General features: G+C 45.9%; 1 protein-coding gene across 4 annotated transcripts in view; it reads left to right on the plus strand.

Moving 5' to 3' along the window:
• The window catches only part of fbh1 (F-box DNA helicase 1), a 29644-nt gene that overhangs the window by 1408 nt on the left and 7324 nt on the right, over positions 1-20912 (plus strand). For 2 of the 4 annotated variants that reach the window (XM_014207901.3, XM_014207900.3), the window contains exons 5-22: positions 97-227; positions 324-459; positions 540-724; positions 819-893; positions 979-1070; positions 1402-1570; positions 1677-1896; positions 2068-2155; positions 2244-2330; positions 2460-2596; positions 2684-2780; positions 5089-5252; positions 5341-5416; positions 5656-5850; positions 5988-6113; positions 7409-7515; positions 8290-8424; positions 14506-16310. In XM_014207901.3, coding sequence (XP_014063376.3) covers positions 97-227; positions 324-459; positions 540-724; positions 819-893; positions 979-1070; positions 1402-1570; positions 1677-1896; positions 2068-2155; positions 2244-2330; positions 2460-2596; positions 2684-2780; positions 5089-5252; positions 5341-5416; positions 5656-5850; positions 5988-6113; positions 7409-7515; positions 8290-8424; positions 14506-14673 — 2388 coding nt within the window. In that variant the 3' untranslated portion in view covers positions 14674-16310. Of the gene's footprint in view, positions 1-96; positions 228-323; positions 460-539; positions 725-818; positions 894-978; positions 1071-1401; positions 1571-1676; positions 1897-2067; positions 2156-2243; positions 2331-2459; positions 2597-2683; positions 2781-5088; positions 5253-5340; positions 5417-5655; positions 5851-5987; positions 6114-7408; positions 7516-8289; positions 8425-14505; positions 16311-20266; positions 20462-20598; positions 20765-20912 lie in introns of those variants that run through there. The other 2 variants (XM_082977704.1, XR_014392929.1) reach the window with 2 other exon arrangements.

Consider the following 20912-nt stretch of genomic DNA (forward strand, 5'->3'; position numbering starts at 1 on the left):
GTTAAAGTTAAGAAGATAAGCTAGTGTAAAAATGTTAATAGATGTGCTGTATACATTATTTTGGGTCTAAGTTGTGTCTTTGGGCCCTGTGTGTAGTTTGTGCCCTGGAAGAAGCTATATTACCGCTACACGAAGAAGGAGATCAACGCCGTGAAGGAGATCAATGCCATCCTGGAAACCCATAGAATCATAAAGGACGATCAGGAGAGCATCCTCCATATAGTCGAGTAAGGACTCTTTACTGTAAACTGTTCCTTTGGGCCATTTCTGTTCATTTCTGATCTATTGTGTATGGTGTATTTTTTTTCTCTTTTTTTCTCCAGGTTCATGGCCCAGTATAAGCCCAGTCAGAAGGTGAAGCCTGAGGCAGTGTTACAGAGTGTGAGGACACATCGTCTGTTCCCTCAGGCTGAGGCCTGCATTAAACGCAGACTCCCCAAACTGGAGGGTATCGAGGGGGTATGTAGCCACACACACACGGTTGGAACTACTATTATACTTCTGAGCTTATCTGATTGGACTGTGTGTGTGTTTGTCAGGGCCCTAACCCGTGGGCAGCCATGGCCCTGATGCTGGTGCTGTGTGACGGGGTAGGAGATGTTCTGGACCTGGTGGTCTGTCTCAGAGGCTGCCTCCCTTCAGCCAGCGCCATCACGGAGTACCTCAGCGCCATGGCAACCATGCTGCTCGCCATGAGGAGGAACGACATCAACATCAGCAACAGGTCAAGATGGAAGTTATATAGAGATGAAAGATAGACGTGCACAAACAGATGGATAGACAGGCGGACATTGACGGTTCTCCTTCCTCCACTCCAGGTGGCACTACAACATCTTCTATGTCCTTCACCTGATGGAGAACGCCTTGCCCACATTAATAACCAATCAGAGTGGGTGAGGACTGATATCTTTCTGGAAGGAAGTATTTTGAATGAATCAGTAATGACCTGAGTCTCATGCCCAGTCCTCTTTCTCCCAGGAGAGCCCAGGTTCAGGTGACCCACGAACAGCAGCAGATCCTCAACCACGACATCCATAGAGACCACGTGGTCAAGATCATGGCCTTCGCAGGTACCGCCAGACCGCTACTACCAACATCATGCCACAGCTGTTTTTTTACAGAAAACAAGTTAGATACAGAGTTGGTACTTTTGCTTGCATTCTCTGAATTGTTTCTAGAGGGCACCCTCGCGCTGTCAGTTCAGCTCAGTCTGATTCATCAGTTCAGGATGAGAGTACTCTTTCTATATCCTGACAATTGCAGAGTAGTTCAAGTGGATACACACACGAATAGTCCACCCCACTTCACAAAAAAGCCCACATTGTGAGCTGTTAATTGTGCCCTATGTGTGAATGTTCCTGCTGTGTTGTAGTGTAGGGGTTAAAGGTTGTTGTGTTCCAGGCACAGGGAAGACCACCACCCTGATTCGGTACGCCCAGCAGAGGCCACACCAGCACTTCCTCTACATGGCGTTCAACAAGTCTGTGGCTACCCAGGCCCAGCGCTGTTTCCCCAGCAACGTGGACTGCAGGACGGTCCACTCCATGGCCTTCGGGGTCGTCGGCAAGAGGTCTGCTTGTCTGTCGGTCTAGACCAGTTTCTGTCCGTATGTCTGGTTGTCATCAGTCTTTCAGTAAAGCCGTTCAATCAGTCACCCAGTCCCCTCTCTCTCCCAGGTACCAGGAGCTGAAGAAGTTGTCTAGTAACGTGAAGCCCTTCTCTGTGGCCTGGGTGCTGCCTAAGGGCAGCGGGGGCTTCGTGAACGCCAAGGTGGTCACCCTGACCCTCAATGCCTACATGGCCTCGGCCGACACACACATCACCCCCAACCACGTCCCAAACAAGTACAAAAACACACACGGCCAAGTGACCATGCCTGACCGCAATGCAAAAAGGGTAAGTGTTATACCCAAATCCACAAACACCTCTCCTCCCAAAGAAACATCCCCCACACACACGTTCACACACCAGAACACAAACTTCTCCTCCGTTTTGGTCCGATATTCACACAAACATGTCACACACCGGTCATCTCCACAATTGAACAGACTGGCCTTTATTTTTCAGATGTTTGCGAGGGATGCCCAGAGGATCTGGGACAAAATGGTTGCCTTAGAAGAGACCAGGGAGTATGCACACCACATGACCCACGATGGTAAGCCCAAAAACGATCTGTTTGCTTTTTTCACTCCATAATAATATGTCAGTGTCTTAGGATTGGGTCCTTACTGAATGTCTTTCAGGGTATCTGAAGCTGTGGCAGCTGCAGAGGCCGACTCTGGACAAGTATGATGTCATCTTTATAGACGAGGCACAGGACTGCACTCCAGGTACACGACTCAACTACACCACTGTACCACACCTGGACCAAACCTGGGTCTACATTACACCTGCACCACTCACCTGATAGCATGTCTGTTAGCAGGTCCATGATAAGTGTGTGTATGTGTGCGTCTTAGCCATCATGGACATCATGCTACCTCAGCACTGTGGGAAGATCCTGGTGGGAGACCCTCACCAGCAGATCTATACCTTCAGAGGAGCAGTCAATGCCCTGAACCTGGTGGAACACACACACCTCTACTACCTCACCCAGGTACACACACTTCTCCCTCACTCAGTTATATGCTCACTACACAAAAGCTCAGTGTGTGTATTGAATATGTATTCTTTCTCTTCTCAGAGCTTTCGGTTTGGTTCGGAGATTGCCTACATTGGAGCCACAATTCTCCAAGTGTGTAAGAAAGTGAAGAAGATTCTGGTAGGAGGAAAACAAGATGGTGAGTGAAGGAACACAGGAATCTAATGACAGTTAAAGGCCTGGTGCAGGTAAATCTGTTTTCCTGTGTTTGTATCAGATTGTACAACAGCTGATATTTTACAGTTAACACTGTAAAAGTGGCCATTTTTTAAAGTCCGTGTTATTTCCTGGCCCACTATGTTAACGTGGGTTGTACTGGGGTACGGATAAAAAAAATCCTCAATCTGCCATTGGCACCCATTCAAATTATCCCCAAGGTTGCCTAGTCCAATCTTGTACATTCTCTAAATTAAATGGCATGTCTGTTTTCTCATTAGCTGGGAATGCTGTTTGAAATGTCCAATGCAACATACTTTGGTGATGTTGTTATCAACTTACTGCATACCCCTTAAAAAAATATATAAAAGTGTTCTATTAGCATGCTAAAACTCATTAAGACAGACTGGTAGAAGAGCTAGCTTAGCTAGCCATCTCTAGCATGCACTGGTTGAAGTTTAAGTAACTTTGATTGTAATGGAGTTGACTGGTGACTATGACATGAATATACACTTAGTAGCTAGTTTATTAGGTACACCCATCTAGTACCTGGTCGGACCCCCCTTTACATCCAGAACAGCCTGAATTCTTCGGGGCATGGAAACATTGCTCACTTGGTATCAAGGGACGTAACGTATGCAAGGAAAACATTCCCCACACCATTATACCACCGCCACCAGCCTGTACTGTTGATACCAGGCACTATGGGGCCATGGACACATGCTGCTTATGCCAAATCCTGACTCAGCCATCAGCATGACACAATAGGAACCTGGATTCGTCAGACCAGGCAATGTTATTCCACTCCTCAATTGTCCACTGTTGGTGATTGCATGCCCACTAAAGCCACTTCTTGTTTCTGAGATACTGGAACCGGCGATCATACCACGCTAGGTCTCTTAGGTCACTCGTTTTGCAGATTGTATTCTCTGAATGCCGTAATGACTGTCTGCCTGTTTTACGTAGCAAGCCAAGGCCACTCATCTCACTGTCTGTAGGAGCGAACCATTTTTGTGAACGAGGTGGGGAACCTAATAAACTGGCCACCGAGTATATGATTCACAACATTTGGACAGGCGCTGTAATCCAAATTTAAACTATGTGTGTCCATGTTGCTTGAATTCAGGCTTGGCTGCACTGCTTTCAATGGGGAAAGATTGCTACTGTGATTTTTGTTGATAATGTCATTTTCCTGGGTGGAGTTTTGTCTTGCCTGGTAACATCACCAGGCCGTATACATTAATATAATAACAAATAGAGTTCCAAACCTCTCAGCTAATAACAGCTACTTTTCAGATTACATATCCCTCCCATTAGACCACTCCGCTCGGGGGATTGATCCACTCTGGTTAATGCACCGCTTTGGTGTCCTTCCCTCCGAACTCAGACAGCAACATTCTTGCTATATATAAGAACTGCTGCACTGGGCCTTTTGAAGGTTGACTCAGCAAAGTTACATTGTGTTAAGCAAGATGCAAGACCTCACACCTTCACACAGCATCTTTGCATGAGTTCAATTTTTGCTCTTAGAGCGGGTAGGTATGGGACCAAAACAAAGGAGTTTAGCCTCACGCTTTATCGCTCTTAGTTGTCACTGAAAGTGACCCACTATGTTTACTTTGTGCACCTACTTCATATTTCTAGGTCTAAAGTAGATTTTCTGAATTGTGTAAACATGCCGGTAAAATATCCATGGTGTTCCATGACTACTATGCTCTTATTTGGTTCTGATTAGATCAGTTTGTTGTAAAGGGAAGCTTGCAGAATTAGGTTGCTATTAAACATTCTGATTTGTTTCATCCTTCAAACAAAGTCCCAATACGACAAGTGGGCCAGTTCGTTTTGCATGGCCCGGTGCACTTAGCTGGCAAGTTTAATAATTTCTTTGAATCACTCTTCCACTGTTGGTAGGCATCGCAATCATTTAGGGGAAAATTGAGCCCCGCATATGACTGAAGCACCAGGTGTTCCCCCAGGCCCAGTCTGCCCGCCGTATCCTCAAGAGCCGGTTTCTTCTCGCATTTCGACCAAACGTGCATGCCGGTAAACAGAGGTTGTAGTTCACTGCCGCCACCACCAGGCTGTTCCATTCGTGACATCAAAGATGCAATATATTGTTGGTATGAGTTTTTGTCCAATGGAATTCAAATGGAGAGAAATATTTATTTTTGAGTATGTTTTTGCATAAAGACCGTTTTTAGGTGGAATATCATCAATCTACGTTGTTAGATTTGTGGAAGTATATAGTGCAACCTGCTCTTTAATGTGCGTGTCTGTCCGTCCATCCACAGGCTGTGTGCGGGGTAAGGCTGTGGACTCACTGCGTCCCCTGACTACAGGGTTGAGTCCTGGCCGGGGCAAGTTAGCAGTGCTGTCTCGCTCTAACGTCTCCGTGTTCGACCAAGCAGTCAGACTCACCGACGCCAACCCCCACTGTAGTCTGCACATCATAGGAGTGAGTCTCCATACACCCCCCCCCCCCCCCCAACACACACACACACACGTGTTTGGGTATTGTGTAAGACATGTATTTTCCACTCCAGGGGGTGGAGAATTTTGGCCTGAAAAGAATCATGGACATTTGGGTTCTGATGCAGCCAGAAAACAACCGCTCTCGAGGTGAGTGGCGCACACACTGCTCCTTGCCTCAGTTCTGCAATTTTAATACAAGTGAATTAGTATGTTGTACCTATGTGATATCTGTTTTTGGTTAGACAGTATCCTGCCTTAGCTCTCTCAATGCTCATTGTGTTATTGGTAGTGTCTTTTGTGTCAGTAGGTTTAGCTCTACTCTGCAGTGTAACTAGCTCTCTCCCTTTTTAAACATGCTCCCTTCTCCTTCTCTCCCTGTTCTCTAGGCATCAAGGACAGCTTCATCCGTAGGTTCACCCAGCAGAGTCTGGGGGGCTACTTTGGGCTGAAGTGTTACGCTAAAAAGACAGAGGACCGTGAGTTGGAGGGCAAACTCTCCATGGTGGAGAAATACAACAGCCGCATCCCTGAGCTGGTGGAACGCCTCTACAGCTGCACAGAGAGAGATGCCCAACACGCAGGTACGCACACAGTTACGTACTGTACACCCCCACTGTACAGACACACGGAGTTATGAATTGCTGTATTTGTATTTGAGAGTCTGATCTTTCTCATTTGTATCAACCCTCCCCTGCTGTCTCTCTCTTTTATCTCTTAGATTTTATCCTGGGGACAGTCCATAAGTCAAAGGGTCTGGAGTTTGACACGGTGGTGATCACTGATGACTTTGCTAAAGTCCCCTGTGCCGCCCACAATTTACCCAGACTTTCCAGCTGCTCAGGAGGTGTGTGTGTGTGTGTGTGTGTGTGTGTGTGTGTGTGTGTGTGTGTGTGTGTGTGTGTGTGTGTGTGTGTGTGTGTGTGTGTGCAATCATTAGGCAGTTGAAAATCTATCCAAATACCAACTCTTATCTTCTTTGGGCTCAACTCCCGTTAACGGGATCGATTTGACAACATCCAGTGAAATGGCAGAGCGCCAAATTCAAAAAAGATGAATTAAAATATTTAACTTTCATACATTCACAAGTGCAACACACCAAATTAAAGCTTAGCTTCTCGTTAATCTAGGCACCGTGTCATATTTAAGAAAGGCTTTAAGGGGAAAGCAAACCATGCGATTATCTTAGGACAGCGCCCAGCATACCAACACATGAAAATCAGATTTCAACCCGCCAGGCGCAACACAAAAGTCAGAAATAATGATTTAATTCATGCCTTACCTTTGAAGAACTTCCTCTGTTGGCACTCCAATATGTCCCATAAACATCACAAATGGTCCTTTTTGTTTGATTAATTCCGTCGTTATATCTCAAATGTCCATTTATTTGGCGCGTTTGATTCAGAAAAAGACCGGTTCCAACTCGCCCAGCATGACTACAAAATATTGAATAAATTACCTGTAAACGCTGTCCAAACATTTGAAACAACTTTCCTAATACAACTTTAGGTATTTTGTAACGTAAATAATCGATCAAATTTAAGACGGGATAAACGGTGTTCAATACCGGATAAAAACAACATGAAGCACGTGACCTGGAGCGTGCATCAAAACAGAGTGCACTAGGCTGGACCCTCGTTCTGAACTGCCATACTTCTTCATTTCTCTAAATAAAAACATCAACCAATTTATAAAGACTAGTGGAAGCGATAGGAACTGCAAGCAAGTGCCTTGTAAATCTAGATACACATAGAAAACCCATTGAAAACACTGTCACCTCAAAAAAACACATTTCTGGATGGTTTGTCCTCGGGGTTTCGCCTGCCAAATACGTTCTGTTATACTCACAGACATAATTGTAACAGTTTTAGAAACTTTACAGTGTTTTCTATCCATATCTAACAATTATATGCATATCCTAGCTTCTGGGCCTGAGTAGCAGGCAGTTTACTTTGGGCACGTTTTTCATCCGGACGTCAAAATACTGCCCCCTAGCCCAAAGACGTTATCTAAGGCCAATGACTGTTTGCATTGGTCTACGGCCTACGCCAAATCAGAAAATTGGTTAATGTATTACAGTCCAGATTACAGTACCAATGTGTTTTAGTGGCTGACTCCACTGTTTTCTCCCTCGTCCTCTAGGTGACATCCCAGACGATGAGTGGAATCTGCTGTATGTGGCAGTAACTCGGGCCAAGAGCTCTCTGGTCATCACCAAGAACATCACCAACATCCTCACACTAGCTGGGGTGAGAGCACTGATCACCGGAGGCTGGTGAGTGGAGGACGGCTCATAATAATGGCTGGAATGGAATGGTATTAAACACATAGAAACCTTGTTTGATTCCATTCAGGCCATTATTATGAGTCGTCCTCCCCTCAGCAACCTCCACTACACTCATCCCTCTTCACTTCTTCTCTCTCTCTATTCTTCTACTCCACCCCCTCTACCCCTCCATAATCTTCTCCATCACTCTCTAACACACTCCTTCGCTCTACTTAACTCTCTCCTATTCCCAGTCTTTCTTTCTGTCTTTTATGTGTGTTATTTCTCAAACACCGTCTCAGAGAAATGTACAAGCTGTTCATTGAAGCAGGATGTTGTGGTAATGTAATTCTGAGAAAGCCTCATTCCTCTTTGGGTGACATTTATGTGACGCAAATGAGCACGTCACTGTGCAAGTGAATGTGTTCCAATTGAATTTATGTTCTGTGAAAGCCTCCTCCCATAGCCTGGTGGTCTAGTCTGTGTTGTTAGCCAACCCTCTGTGTGTATGGCTTGACAGTGATTGGAGAGTAGGAAGCGCTACAGCACGTACAGTATGGGACCAAGGCTCAAAAAGCTTCTCAGAGCAGGAGTGCTGATCTAAGGCCAGATCCACCTGTCCATATAATTATTTTCCTTGTGATCTAAAAGGCAAAACTGATCCTAGATCAGCACTCCTGCTCTGAGACTCTTTGTGAATATGGGACCAGGCTAACTCCTCCCATGGTTAACCCTTTAACTTCCTGTTGTTCCCCAGGAGTACTTCCTGAGGACAGAGTTGACCAGCGCTCTGCTGACCGAGGGCCAGCCCCCCTGCTGCTCCGTGCGGGAGTGTCATAACCACATCATGCCCGACTGGCCCCTCGCCATGTGCAAACTGCCACTCCAATATGTAAGGCCCCGCTTCCTCCTCCCTACCACCATACCACATTTTGATTTGCAATGTCTCTCAACCAGACCTGATCTCTTCAGACAGGTGTGGGTGCAGGAGGTCTAGAAAAATTGCCCACATTCCACTAACAGCTAACCAGTCAGACCTGTTAGCCAACTGTAAAAGCTAGTCAGTCAGTCAGAGGGCCCCTACGGGGAAATCATGTTATCACTGTTACATTTAGTGTGCCTGAGCCGTGCTGAGGCAGTGACTGTTAAGTCATAAAAGGGATTTAGTACATACAGCAAGCTTGTGTATCAGGTTTGAAGGTAAGACCCAGATGTAGACTGTGTCGAAGTGACACTGTCTATTACAGCATAGGGCAGGCAAACGACAGGTCAAGGCAGGCAGGGGTCGATAGCCAGAGTAGTGGGGGAAAGGTACAAGACTTCAGGGTCGGGTCAGGCACAGGTTGGTAATCCAGAGTTGGGGCAAAGGTACAGGACGGCAGGCAGAATGGTCAGGCAGGCGGGCTCAGAGACGGGTCAAAACCAGGAGGGTGAGAAAAGAGACTGGGGAAAAGCAGGAGATGAGACAAACGCTGGTGGACTTGACAAACAAGACGAACAGAGAACACAGGTATAAATAAACAGGGGATAATGGGAAAGATGGAAACAGGAGACAAAGGGCTGTGAGATATGGGTTTAACTCTGGACACATGAAAGGTGGGATGTGTATGAAGGGTACGGGGTAACAGAAGATGAACACAGCAGAGGGCTAATCATTTTGGAGATGGGAAATGGCCCTATAAACTGGGGGGAGAGTTTGCGGGATTCTACCCGGAGGGGCAGATCCCAGGTGGATAGCCATACTTTCTGCCCGAGACGATTACCGGGGAGCCGTGGTCCAATAGTGATCTGCCTGTCGTCGATACCTGGAGTTGGTCTTGAGGGCCGACTGGGCTCTCCTCCAGGTATGACGACAGTGGTGGACTAACATCTGGGCAGAGGGAATGAGGACCTTCCTCCTGCTTGGGGAAAAGCGGGATCTGGTTCCAGGGAAGGGTGTTGCGGGCGTATTTGACCCACCCCAGCTGCTGGCTCCAGGAGGTGGGGTTGGCAGAGACCAGGCAGTGTATAGTAGTCTCCAGTAGAGGTCGACCGATTAATCGGAATGGCCGATTAATTAGGGCCGGTTTTCATAACAATTGGTATTTTTGGCCACCGATTTGCCGATTTTATTTATATATATTTTTGTATTTATTTTTTTCATTTTTACATTAAAAAAAAAAAAAAAAGTATTTTTAAGAATGGTTTATTTTATTATTTATTTATTTAAAAATTATTTGTTTTGTTTTTGCAACCTTCCGGTTACTAATCCAATGCTCTAACCACCTGCCTTACATTGCACTCCACAAGGAGCCTGCATGGCTCCTGTTACGCGAGGGCAGCAAGGAGCCAAGGTAAGTTGCTAGCTAGCATTAAACTTAGCTTATAAAAAACAATCAATCTTAACATAATCACTAGTTAACTACACATGGTTGATGATATTACTAGTTTATCTAACGTGTCCTGCGTTGCATATAATCGATGCGGTGCCTGTTAATTTCTCATCGAATCACAGCCTACAAATGGGTGATGATTTAACAAGCGCATTTGCGAAAAAAGCACTGTCGTTGCACCAATGTACCTAACCATAAACATCAATGCCTTTCTTTAAAATCAATACACAAGTATATATTTTTAAACCTGCATATTTAGTTAATATTGCCTGCTAACATTAATTTGTTTCACTTCTCTAGCGTTCCGTGCAAGCAGTCAGGGTATATACAGCAGTTTGGGCCGCCTGGCTCATTGCGGACTGTGTGAAGTCCATTTATTCCTAACAAAGGCCGTAATTAATTTGCCAGAATTGTACATAATTATGACATAACATTGTAGGTTGTGCAATGTAACAGGAATATTTAGACTTAGGGATGCCACCCGTTAGATAAAATACTGAACGGTTCCGTATTTCACTAAAATAATAAACGTTTCGTTTTCGAAATGATAGTTTCTGGATTTGACCATATTAATGACCTAAGGCTCGTATTTCTGTGTGTTATTATGTTATAATTAAGTCTATGATTTGATATTTGATAGAGCAGTCTGACTGATTGATGGTCGGCAGCAGCAGGCTCGTAAGCATTCATTCAAACAGCACCTTCGTGCGTTTTGCCAGCAGCTCTTCGCAATTCTTCAAGCATTGCACTGTTTATGACTTCAAGCCTATCAACTCCCAAGATTAGGCTGGTGTAACTGATGTGAAATGGCTAGCTAGTTAGCGGGTGTGCGCTAATAGCGTTTCAAACATCACTCGCTCTGAGACTTGGAGTAGTTGTTCCCCTTGCTCTACATGGGTAACGCTGCTTCGAGGGTGGCTGTTGTCGATGTGTTCCTGGTTCGAGCCCAGGTAGGAGCGAGGAGAGGGACGGAAGCTATACTGTTACACTGGCAATTCTAAAGTGCCTATAAGAACATCCAATAGTCAAAGGTATATGAAATACAAATCGTATAGAGAGAAATAGTCCTATAATAACTACAACCTAAAACTTCTTACCTGGGAATATTGAAGACTCATGTTAAAAGGAAGCACCAGTTTTCATATGTTCTCATGTTCTGAGCAAGGAACTTAATCGTTAGCTTTTTTACATGGCACATATTACACTTTTACTTTCTTCTCCAAGACTTTGTTTTTGCATTATTTAAACCAAATTGAACATTTCATTATTTATTTGAGGCTAAATTGATAGTATTTATGTATTATATTAAGTTAAAATAAGTGTTCATTCAGTATTGTTGTAATTGTCATTATTACAAAGAAATGTTTTTTTAAATCGGCCGATTAATCGGCAACGGTTTTTGTTGGTGGGGTCCCCCAATAATCGGTATCGGCGTTGAAAAATCATAATCGGTCGACCTCTAGTCTCCAGATCCTGGTTGGCTTGCTCCGTCTGGCTGTTAGACTGGGGGTGGAATCCGGAGGACAGGCTGGCCGATGACCCAATGAAGGTGCAGAACGTCTTCCAGAACCAAGACGAGAACTGAGGACCCCGGTCAGAGACCATGTCGACCGGTAGTCCATGGATCCGGAAGACGTGCTGCACCATGAGCTGTGCCGTCTCCTTGGCAGAGGGTAGTTTAGGGAGAGGAATGAAGTGGGCGGCTTTGGAAAACCGATCCACCACAGTCAGGATGGCGGGGATGCCATCAGATGGGGGATGACCCGTGACAAAGTCCAGGGAGCTGTGGGACCAGGGACATGAGGGACAGGCAGAAGTTGGAGGAGACCAGCCGGAGCTTGTCGGAGTCTTGTTTTGTGCACCGTGCAAGCGGCGACAAATGCGGAGACGTCAGGGACCATGGTGGGCCACCAAAAGCCAGGGTACGGCAGGAGCCCGGGTGGCAGACAAGAACATCCGGTTATCTGGGGCCAATCCACCACCGTTCACCTTCCCAGATCCATCTGGACACTCCCAGCGGAGATGATTTGCCCCAGAAAGGGGATGGTGGAGCGATGGAACCCTCACTTCTCTGCCTTAACAAACAGCTGGTTCTCCAGGAGGCGTTGAAGATCCTGTCGGACGTGGAGCACATGTTCTTGGGGGGGAGCGGGTGAAGACGAGGATGACATCAATGTAGACGAAGACGAACGCGGAGAACATAATTTACCCAAACCATGGAACACAGCAGGGGCGTTGGTGAGGCCAAATGGCATGACCAAATACTCGTAGTGGCCACTGGCCATGTTGAAGGTGGTCTTCCACTCATCCCCCTCCCGTATCCGCACGAGGTGGTAGGCGTTCCCTAGATCCAGCTTGGAAAACACGGTGGCACCCTGGAGCGGCTCGAAGGCTGAGGAGATGAGTGGTAGCGGTTCTTCACCGTTATGTCGTTGAGTCCCGGTAGTCGATGCACGGGCGCAGGGTCTTGCAATAAATCCTGCAGCTAGGGAACCCCCAATGTAGGTGTCCATAGCCTTGGTCTCCGGTCCCGACAATGAGTACAGTCGTCCCTGGGGTGGAGTAGTGCTAGGGAGTAGGTCAATCCCACAGTCATATGGTCGGTGCGGTGGAAGCGAAGTGGCCCGGGCCTTGGTGAACACCCCCCGAAGGTCCTGGTTCTCCGCGGGAAGGTCCGGGGCACCGTCCAAGCCCCCAGGAAAACATCCCGGGGCTGGTTGCGCTGACTTCAGACACTGGGCATGGCAGAACCGGCTCCAGCCCATGATGGCACCAACAGACCAGTTCATGAGGGGATTGTGTCGCTGGAGCCAGGAGAATCCCAATACCACGGGAATCTGAGGAGACTTGATTAGCAGGAATTTAATAGTCTCGCTGTGATTCCCTGACACCCGTAGGTTGATGGGAGTGGTAATGAGTGACCCAGCCTATAGTGCGCCCGACCAGCACTCTAACGTCCATGGGAATGTTGAGGGGCTGAATGGGGATGTTAAGCTCGGAAGCTAGGGTAGCGTCCAAAAAACTCTCATCGGCCCCAGAGTCAATGAGGTCCCGGAGAGATTGACTGGTTTCCCCACAGCAGAATGGCATTAACAAGGTGGCGAGCAAGGGAAGCAGGAAAGTTCTATATATGGCCTACCAGTGTGCCTGGTCTTTTTAAAGGACAAGAGGACACAAAATGACCAAGAGCCCTGCAATATAGACAACTCTTCGTGTTGATCCTGTATTGCCGTTCCACAGGCGATACCCAAGCTCTACCTAGTTGCATAGGCTCGGGAAGCGGTCACTCAGCCGTCTTCGGCGACTTTCGGGGAAGGTCGGGAAGTCTCGGGTTCTTTCGGCAACGGGATTGTCCGGGACTTCTGGGATGACTCGGAGGCAAATTGAAATCGCTGGACATGCGAGCAAAGTCGAATTTCCTCTCCCTCTGTTATTCCCGTAGTCGCCCATCGATTCGTATGGTAAAAGCGATGAGGGAATCGAGATCCGTAGGTAACTCCCGAGCTGCAAGTGCGTCCTTGACCACCTCCGAGACGACGTGCAGGAACATATCGAACAGTGCTTCCTAGTTCCAAGCACTCTCCGCTGCCAACGTGCTGAAATCCACCGCATAGTCTGCCACACTGTGGGATTCCTGCTGCAGCTTCTCTCCCGGAGAATGGGGCATCAAAAACCTTCTTCACCTCTCCCATGAACCCCTCCAGACTAACGCATATGGCCGGCTGTTGTTCCCATACAGCAGTAGCCCAGGTGAGAGCCCTCCCGGACATCAGCGTGATAGGCTATCTTGGAGCGATCCGAGGGGAAGGAGGAGGGCTGAAGCTCGAAAATGAGGGCATACTGAGCTAGAAATGTCTTGACAGGTGCTCGGCTCTCCATTGAAGCGTTCCAGGGGAGGTAAGCGGGGCTCCAGAGAAGGTGGAGTGACTGATGAGACGGCGCCGCTAGCAGCTGGGTTACTGAGGGTCTGTGGGGTTACCACCGTGGTAGGCTGCCTCCTAGACAACCCGCGGAATTGCTCCAGCAAAATGTCTAATGCCCGGTCATGGCGTTCAGGCAACATTTGGATCCCCTCCATAAGGCCACGAAGCAGTGGCTCCTTGGGAGGAGATGGCATCGCGCAGCTGGCCCAGGTCTGCTGGGTCAGTCATGGCCAGTTCGTACTATCAGGTTTGAAGGTAAGACCCAGATGCAGAGTGTGTCAAAGTAACAATTTTTATTACAGCTACAGGGCAGGCAAACGACAGGTCAAGGCAGGCAGGGGTTTGATAACCAGAGTAGTGGGGCAAAGGTACAGGACGGCAGGCAGGCTCAGGGCTAGGCAAAGTGGTCAGGAAGGTGGGCTCAGAGACAGGACAGGCAAGGGTCAAAACCAGGAGGGTGAGAAAAAGAGAGGCTGGGGAAAAGCAGGAGCTGAGACAAAAAACGCTGGTAGACTTAACAAGACGAACTGGCAGACAGACAGAACACAGGTGTAAATACACAGGGGATAATGGGGAAGATGGGCGACACCTGAAGAGGGGGGGTGGAGACAATCACAAAGACAGGTGAAACAGATCAGGATGTGACATTGTGTGTGACTGACTCTCTGTGTGTTGTAGATGGATAGTGCAGACGATGGAGGTCCTATGTGTGGGGCGTGTGTGTTGCAGCGTATCGGCCCCACGGCCAGTCTCCTAGCCTCCCCAGAACTGCTCAAGGTCCTGCCAGTGACCGAGGAGCACCTGAACCTGCCCATCAACTACGCTTTGCTGATGGCTCTCTTCTGAGGGGACATGCTCACGTACACACGCAAACTCAACGTGCTGCTTGAACTGTTCTGCAAACACACCCACACAACATGAGACATGGACCTCTCCACTGATGTTGTCATGGGAAAAAAAATCTGTCTGCTTAATAGGCATTTGAACGAGACAATTATGGACCAGAAGGTAACAGTGTGGAACAGAGTTACTCAGCCAATCTCCTAGCACCTAGAGACACTGACAACGGGGTACCCTTGATGATGATTGGCCTAGACCTGCCCCCCATGATCTCTGTTAGTCTAAAGTTGTGTTTCTTGCTGATTTGGATAAATGTTTGGGGCAGAATGCTATTATTGTGAAATCTATATGTCTTGTTTTTTAGTGTGGTTATATTTTGCTGCAAAGAAAATGCACAAGTTCAGTCCTGTCTTTAAATACGTCTCATTTTCTACTTTACTTTTTGAAATCTGTTTTTATTTGTGATTTCTTTTAAAATTATAACAAAAGAAACATTTGTGTCTTCAGTTTGAGTACTTTGAGGTCAACATAAGCATCATAAGTCATGTCCATTGTTTCCATAAAGACACAGTTGCCAATACTCTAATGGAAACTGTAAAGACAAGTATTTGTGGTTAGTTTGGAATGCAATTTAAAGTGCATTAGTGTTTGGATGGAGTAAGATGACTTCACACCCGCCAACAAACTGCCATATAAGGAATAGGTGCCTTTTGGGAAGAGACCTGTGTCTGTGAGGACCAAAACCGCAATGTTTCATTGGTAAAACATTTTTTCCTGTGTTTGTATCAGATTGTACAACAGCTGATATTTTACAGTTAACACTGTAATAGGGGCAATTTTTTAAAGTCCGTGTTATAATCCTGGCCCACTATGTTAATGTGGGTCGTACTGGGGTACCGATTAAAAAATTCCTCTAGCTGCCATTGGCACCCATTCAAATTATCCCCAAGGTTGCCTAGTCCAATCTTGTTCATTCTCTAAATTAAATGCCATGTCTGTTTTCTCATTAGCTGGGAATGTTGTTTAAAATGTCCAATGCAACATACTTCCCCTTTAAAATATAAACGTTTTCTATTAGCATGCTACAACTCACTAAGACAGACTGGTAGAAGAGCTAGCACAGGTAGCCATCGCTAGCATTCACTGGTTGAAGTTTTGATAAGGGAATTTATACGTTTAAAGGTAATGAAGAAATAATTCCACCCAGAAAATGAACTATTAGTGATTTTTGGGTTATGTAGCATGTATAATGAATAATTAAAGTACTAAACCTAAGTCCAATAAGGTTTGGTATAGATGTGAGGGATAGAAATGTGTGTGAGTCTAAGAAAATATCGAGAACAATTCAACTGTGTTTGACCCGACCTGGCTAGAACTCTGAGAAACTTATGATAGGACAGGGAGTCATTTTCAAGGTTCCTCTAAACTCGGGGAATGGGACTGACAGCGCTGGGTAGTGATAAACAGTGGTGAGAACTCTGGGGAGGGATACAACTCCCCTACTGTTCGTGTGTATGTATGTGCGTAGGATATCTACTGTTCGTATGTATGTGCGTGAGTAGGGAGTGAGCTATAAAATTGATGTCTTTGTATTATGGACTTAAGAACGTTCTCTGAATAAACTGTACAGACCTTTTGCAGAAGCTGAGACTTTGACTTATTATTAACCCAGTGTCTTACAAACTTTGGGGATTAGTCAAAGCTTATTGATTGTTAGTTATCATTGGGATCCAAAATTCTCATGACAAGTTTAAGTAACCTTTGATTGTAATTGAGTTGACTGGTAACTATGACGTTAATATACACTTAGTAGTTAGTTTATTAGGTACACCCACATCTAGTACCTGGTCGAACCCCCCTTTGTCTCCAGAACAGCCTGAATTCTTCAGGGCATGGAGACATTGCTCACTTGGTATCAAGGGACGTAACGTGTGCAAGGAAAACATTCCCCACACCATTATACCACCGCCACCAGCCTGTACTGTTGATACCAGGCACTATGGGGCCATGGACACATGCTGCTTATGCCAAATCCTGACTCAGCCATCAGCATGACACAATAGGAACCTGGATTCGTCAGACCAGGCAATGTTATTCCACTCCTCAATTGTCCACTGTTGGTGATTGCATGCCCACTAAAGCCACTTCTTGTTTCTGAGATACTGGAACCGGCGATCATACCACGCTAGGTCTCTTAGGTCACTCGTTTTGCAGATTGTATTCTCTGAATGCCGTAATGACTGTCTGCCTGTTTTACGTAGCAAGCCAAGGCCACTCATCTCACTGTCTGTAGGAGCGAACCATTTTTGTGAACGAGGTGGGGAACCTAATAAACTGGCCACCGAGTATATGATTCACAACATTTGGACAGGCGCTATAATCCAAATTTAAACTATGTGTGTCCATGTTGCTTGAATTCAGGCTTGGCTGCAGTGCTTTCAATGGGGAAAGATTGCTACTGTGATTTTTGTTGATAATGTCATTTTCCTGGGTGGAGTTTTGTCTTGCCTGGTAACATCACCAGGCCGTATACATTAATATAATAACAAATAGAGTTCCAAACCTCTCAGCTAATAACAGCTACTTTTCAGATTACATATCCCTCCCATTAGACCACTCCGCTCGGGGGATTGATCCACTCTGGTTAATGCACCGCTTTGGTGTCCTTCCCTCCGAACTCAGACAGCAACATTCTTGCTATATATAAGAACTGCTGCACTGGGCCTTTTGAAGGTTGACTCAGCAAAGTTACATTGTGTTAAGCAAGATGCAAGACCTCACACCTTCACACAGCATCTTTGCATGAGTTCAATTTTTGCTCTTAGAGCGGGTAGGTATGGGACCAAAACAAAGGAGTTTAGCCTCACGCTTTATCGCTCTTAGTTGTCACTGAAAGTGACCCACTATGTTTACTTTGTGCACCTACTTCATATTTCTAGGTCTAAAGTAGATTTTCTGAATTGTGTAAACATGCCGGTAAAATATCCATGGTGTTCCATGACTACTATGCTCTTATTTGGTTCTGATTAGATCAGTTTGTTGTAAAGGGAAGCTTGCAGAATTAGGTTGCTATTAAACATTCTGATTTGTTTCATCCTTCAAACAAAGTCCCAATACGACAAGTGGGCCAGTTCGTTTTGCATGGCCCGGTGCACTTAGCCGGCAAGTTTAATAATTTCTTTGAATCACTCTTCCACTGTTGGTAGGCATCGCAATCATTTAGGGGAAAATTGAGCCCCGCATATGACTGAAGCACCAGGTGTTCCCCCAGGCCCAGTCTGCCCGCCGTATCCTCAAGAGCCGGTTTCTTCTCGCATTTCGACCAAACGTGCATGCCGGTAAACAGAGGTTGTAGTTCACTGCCGCCACCACCAGGCTGTTCCATTCGTGACATCAAAGATGCAATATATTGTTGGTATGAGTTTTTGTCCAATGGAATTCAAATGGAGAAAATATTTATTTTTGAGTATGTTTTTGCATAAAGACCGTTTTTAGGTGGAATATCATCAATCTACGTTGTTAGATTTGTGGAAGTATATAGTGCAACCTGCTCTTTAATGTGCGTGTCTGTCCGTCCATCCACAGGCTGTGTGCGGGGTAAGGCTGTGGACTCACTGCGTCCCCTGACTACAGGGTTGAGTCCTGGCCGGGGCAAGTTAGCAGTGCTGTCTCGCTCTAACGTCTCCGTGTTCGACCAAGCAGTCAGACTCACCGACGCCAACCCCCACTGTAGTCTGCACATCATAGGAGTGAGTCTCCATACACCCCCCCAAACACACACGTGTTTGGGTCTTGTGTTAGACATGTATTTTCCACTCCAGGGGGTGGAGAATTTTGGGCTGAAAAGAATCATGGACATTTGGGTTCTGATCAGGGGCGAAAATCTGATATCCACTTAGGAGGGGACAATTACATGACATTTTCTCAAGAGCAATTCCTGAGGGGGACACCAAAAGTAGTGCTGTAACACATAGCCTACATTGTAATATGGTAAATGTATATTGAGGAACCAAAGAAATAAGGTGTTTGCCGTACTCCTAACTACCGGTACCCAAAACTACACAACTAATCACAACAGCAATACCATTGCCTTTAACAAATCTTAGTTCAGTCACCAGTTTAAGTTGAGAGTGGGGGTATCCATGGCATTTTCCAATTATGTTCCTATTTTACAAGTCAAAAAAATTGAGAACCTTTCATAATGTTGCCAAACAAAGACTCAACAAACTTACCTGAGACTCCCTGTCTCTGCCAGTCTGTCCCTGCATATCTGTCCCCAACTCTGCTGTCTGTGTGCCATCTGTTGCCTGCTCTGCCTAATGACATCATTGTGAAACATTTCCATTAGAATTTCATTTCTTTCTTATGAACATTTTATCAACTAGTCTTTGAGATATTAGGCTACTAGGGTTCTTACTATGCGTTTTGGTGTATTGAAAAATACTCTGATGTCCGTCTTTTATTTTTCTGCCATTTTTCTACCTGGCTGGCTACACACACAGTGTGTAGGTTATTTACAGTAGGAGATGGGCTTCTATCATCTTCAATCATTCTATATGGGCTTCGATCTAAAAGGTAGCTAGCAAATGTGAAACGGATTAAAATGACAAGAGTTGACAGCTGTATGAGTTCACCATTTACACAACATATGCTGCAACCTTTTGTAATTTTAATAGTTTGTTTCATATTGGCTGGCTTCCAACAATAGCTGAATTTGCAAAGCTAGCGAGCACCAATTCAGTTTCAGTGGTGTTTGCTATAATCTTTGCTACCAGGGTTAAATAAAGGTGAAATTAAATAAATAAAAGTTCCCTTGCGACAATTTAGCTTTTGCAACGAGACCATTAAATATATTTAAGACAATGGTAGATGAGAGTGTAGTTCTGTTCAGTTTGGACTTCAGTTTATCGCTAACCTTATCACAGGGACTTTGAAGCACTAACTTACATCATCTGCATGCTGATTCCATCTTTGACGACGCCACATAAATGGAATAGGTACTAGCTAGCTTAATAGTTAATATTTACGTGCTAGCTCTGCATATTCAGCTAGTGTGTGTGTGCGTGATTGACTGGATGAACCTCACGGCAGTTACGTAGCAAGCTAAGGAACTGGCAGTGGATCAAACCATTGTGAGGCAAAGGGCGGGGGGGTCGCAATCTTTTGAAACTTATAAATGCGCTATAAAGTGTCTATAATCAGCACAATTGCTTTCATTGCGTATTATTAATATTATTTAAATTACATAGTTATGTTTCAGTGATATATTGGGGGGGACAAATCATATTTTTGCCAGGATGGGGGGGTCGTGTCCCCCCCGTCCCCCCCGGGATTTCCGCCCCTGGTTCTGATGCGCACACACTGCCCCTTGCCTCAATTCTGCAATTTTAATACAAGTGAATTAGTATGTTGTACCTATGTGATATCTGTTTTTGGTTAGACAGTATTGGACTTCAATGAGCTCAGTCTTAGCTCTCTCAATGCTCATTGTTTTATTGGTAGTGTCTTTTGTGTCAATAGGTTTAGCTCTACTCTGCAGTGTAACTAGCTCTCTCCCTTTTTAAACGTGCTCCCTTCTCCTTCTCTCCCTGTTCTCTAGGCATCAAGGACAGCTTCATCCGTAGGTTCACCCAGCAGAGTCTGGGGGGCTACTTTGGGCTGAAGAGTTACGCTAAAAAGACAGAGGACCGTGAGTTGGAGGGCAAACTCTCCATGGTGGAGAAATACAACAGCCGCATCCCTGAGCTGGTGGAACGCCTCTACGGCTGCACAGAGAGAGAGGCCCAACACGCAGGTACGCACACAGTTACGTACTGCACACCCCCACTGTACAGACACACGGAGTTATGAATTACTGTATTTGTATTTGAGAGTCTGATCTTTCTCATTTGTATCAACCCTCCCCTGCTGTCTCTCTCTTTTATCTCTTAGATTTTATCCTGGGGACAGTCCATAAGTCAAAGGGTCTGGAGTTTGACACGGTGGTGATCACTGATGACTTTGCTAAAGTCCCCTGTGCCGCTGTCACGATTCCGTAAGGCAGGAGGAAAAGGCAGAGTCAAACGCAGGAGACGTAGTCCAGTTGTGCCGTAGAACGGTATATTTATTTCACCGAAAACCCACTCGGCGTAACAAAAGGGCATAGGGTGTGCCCAGAGACCCCACGGGAACACAGTTAACCCCGAGAAAACAAAGATACGCACGGGGCGCAGCCCGGCAAATATAACATTCCTCTAGCGAGAATC

This window comes from Salmo salar, chromosome 07 (genome assembly GCF_965601325.2).
Source record: "Salmo salar chromosome 07, fSalSal1, whole genome shotgun sequence".
Lineage (NCBI taxonomy): Eukaryota > Metazoa > Chordata > Actinopteri > Salmoniformes > Salmonidae > Salmo > Salmo salar.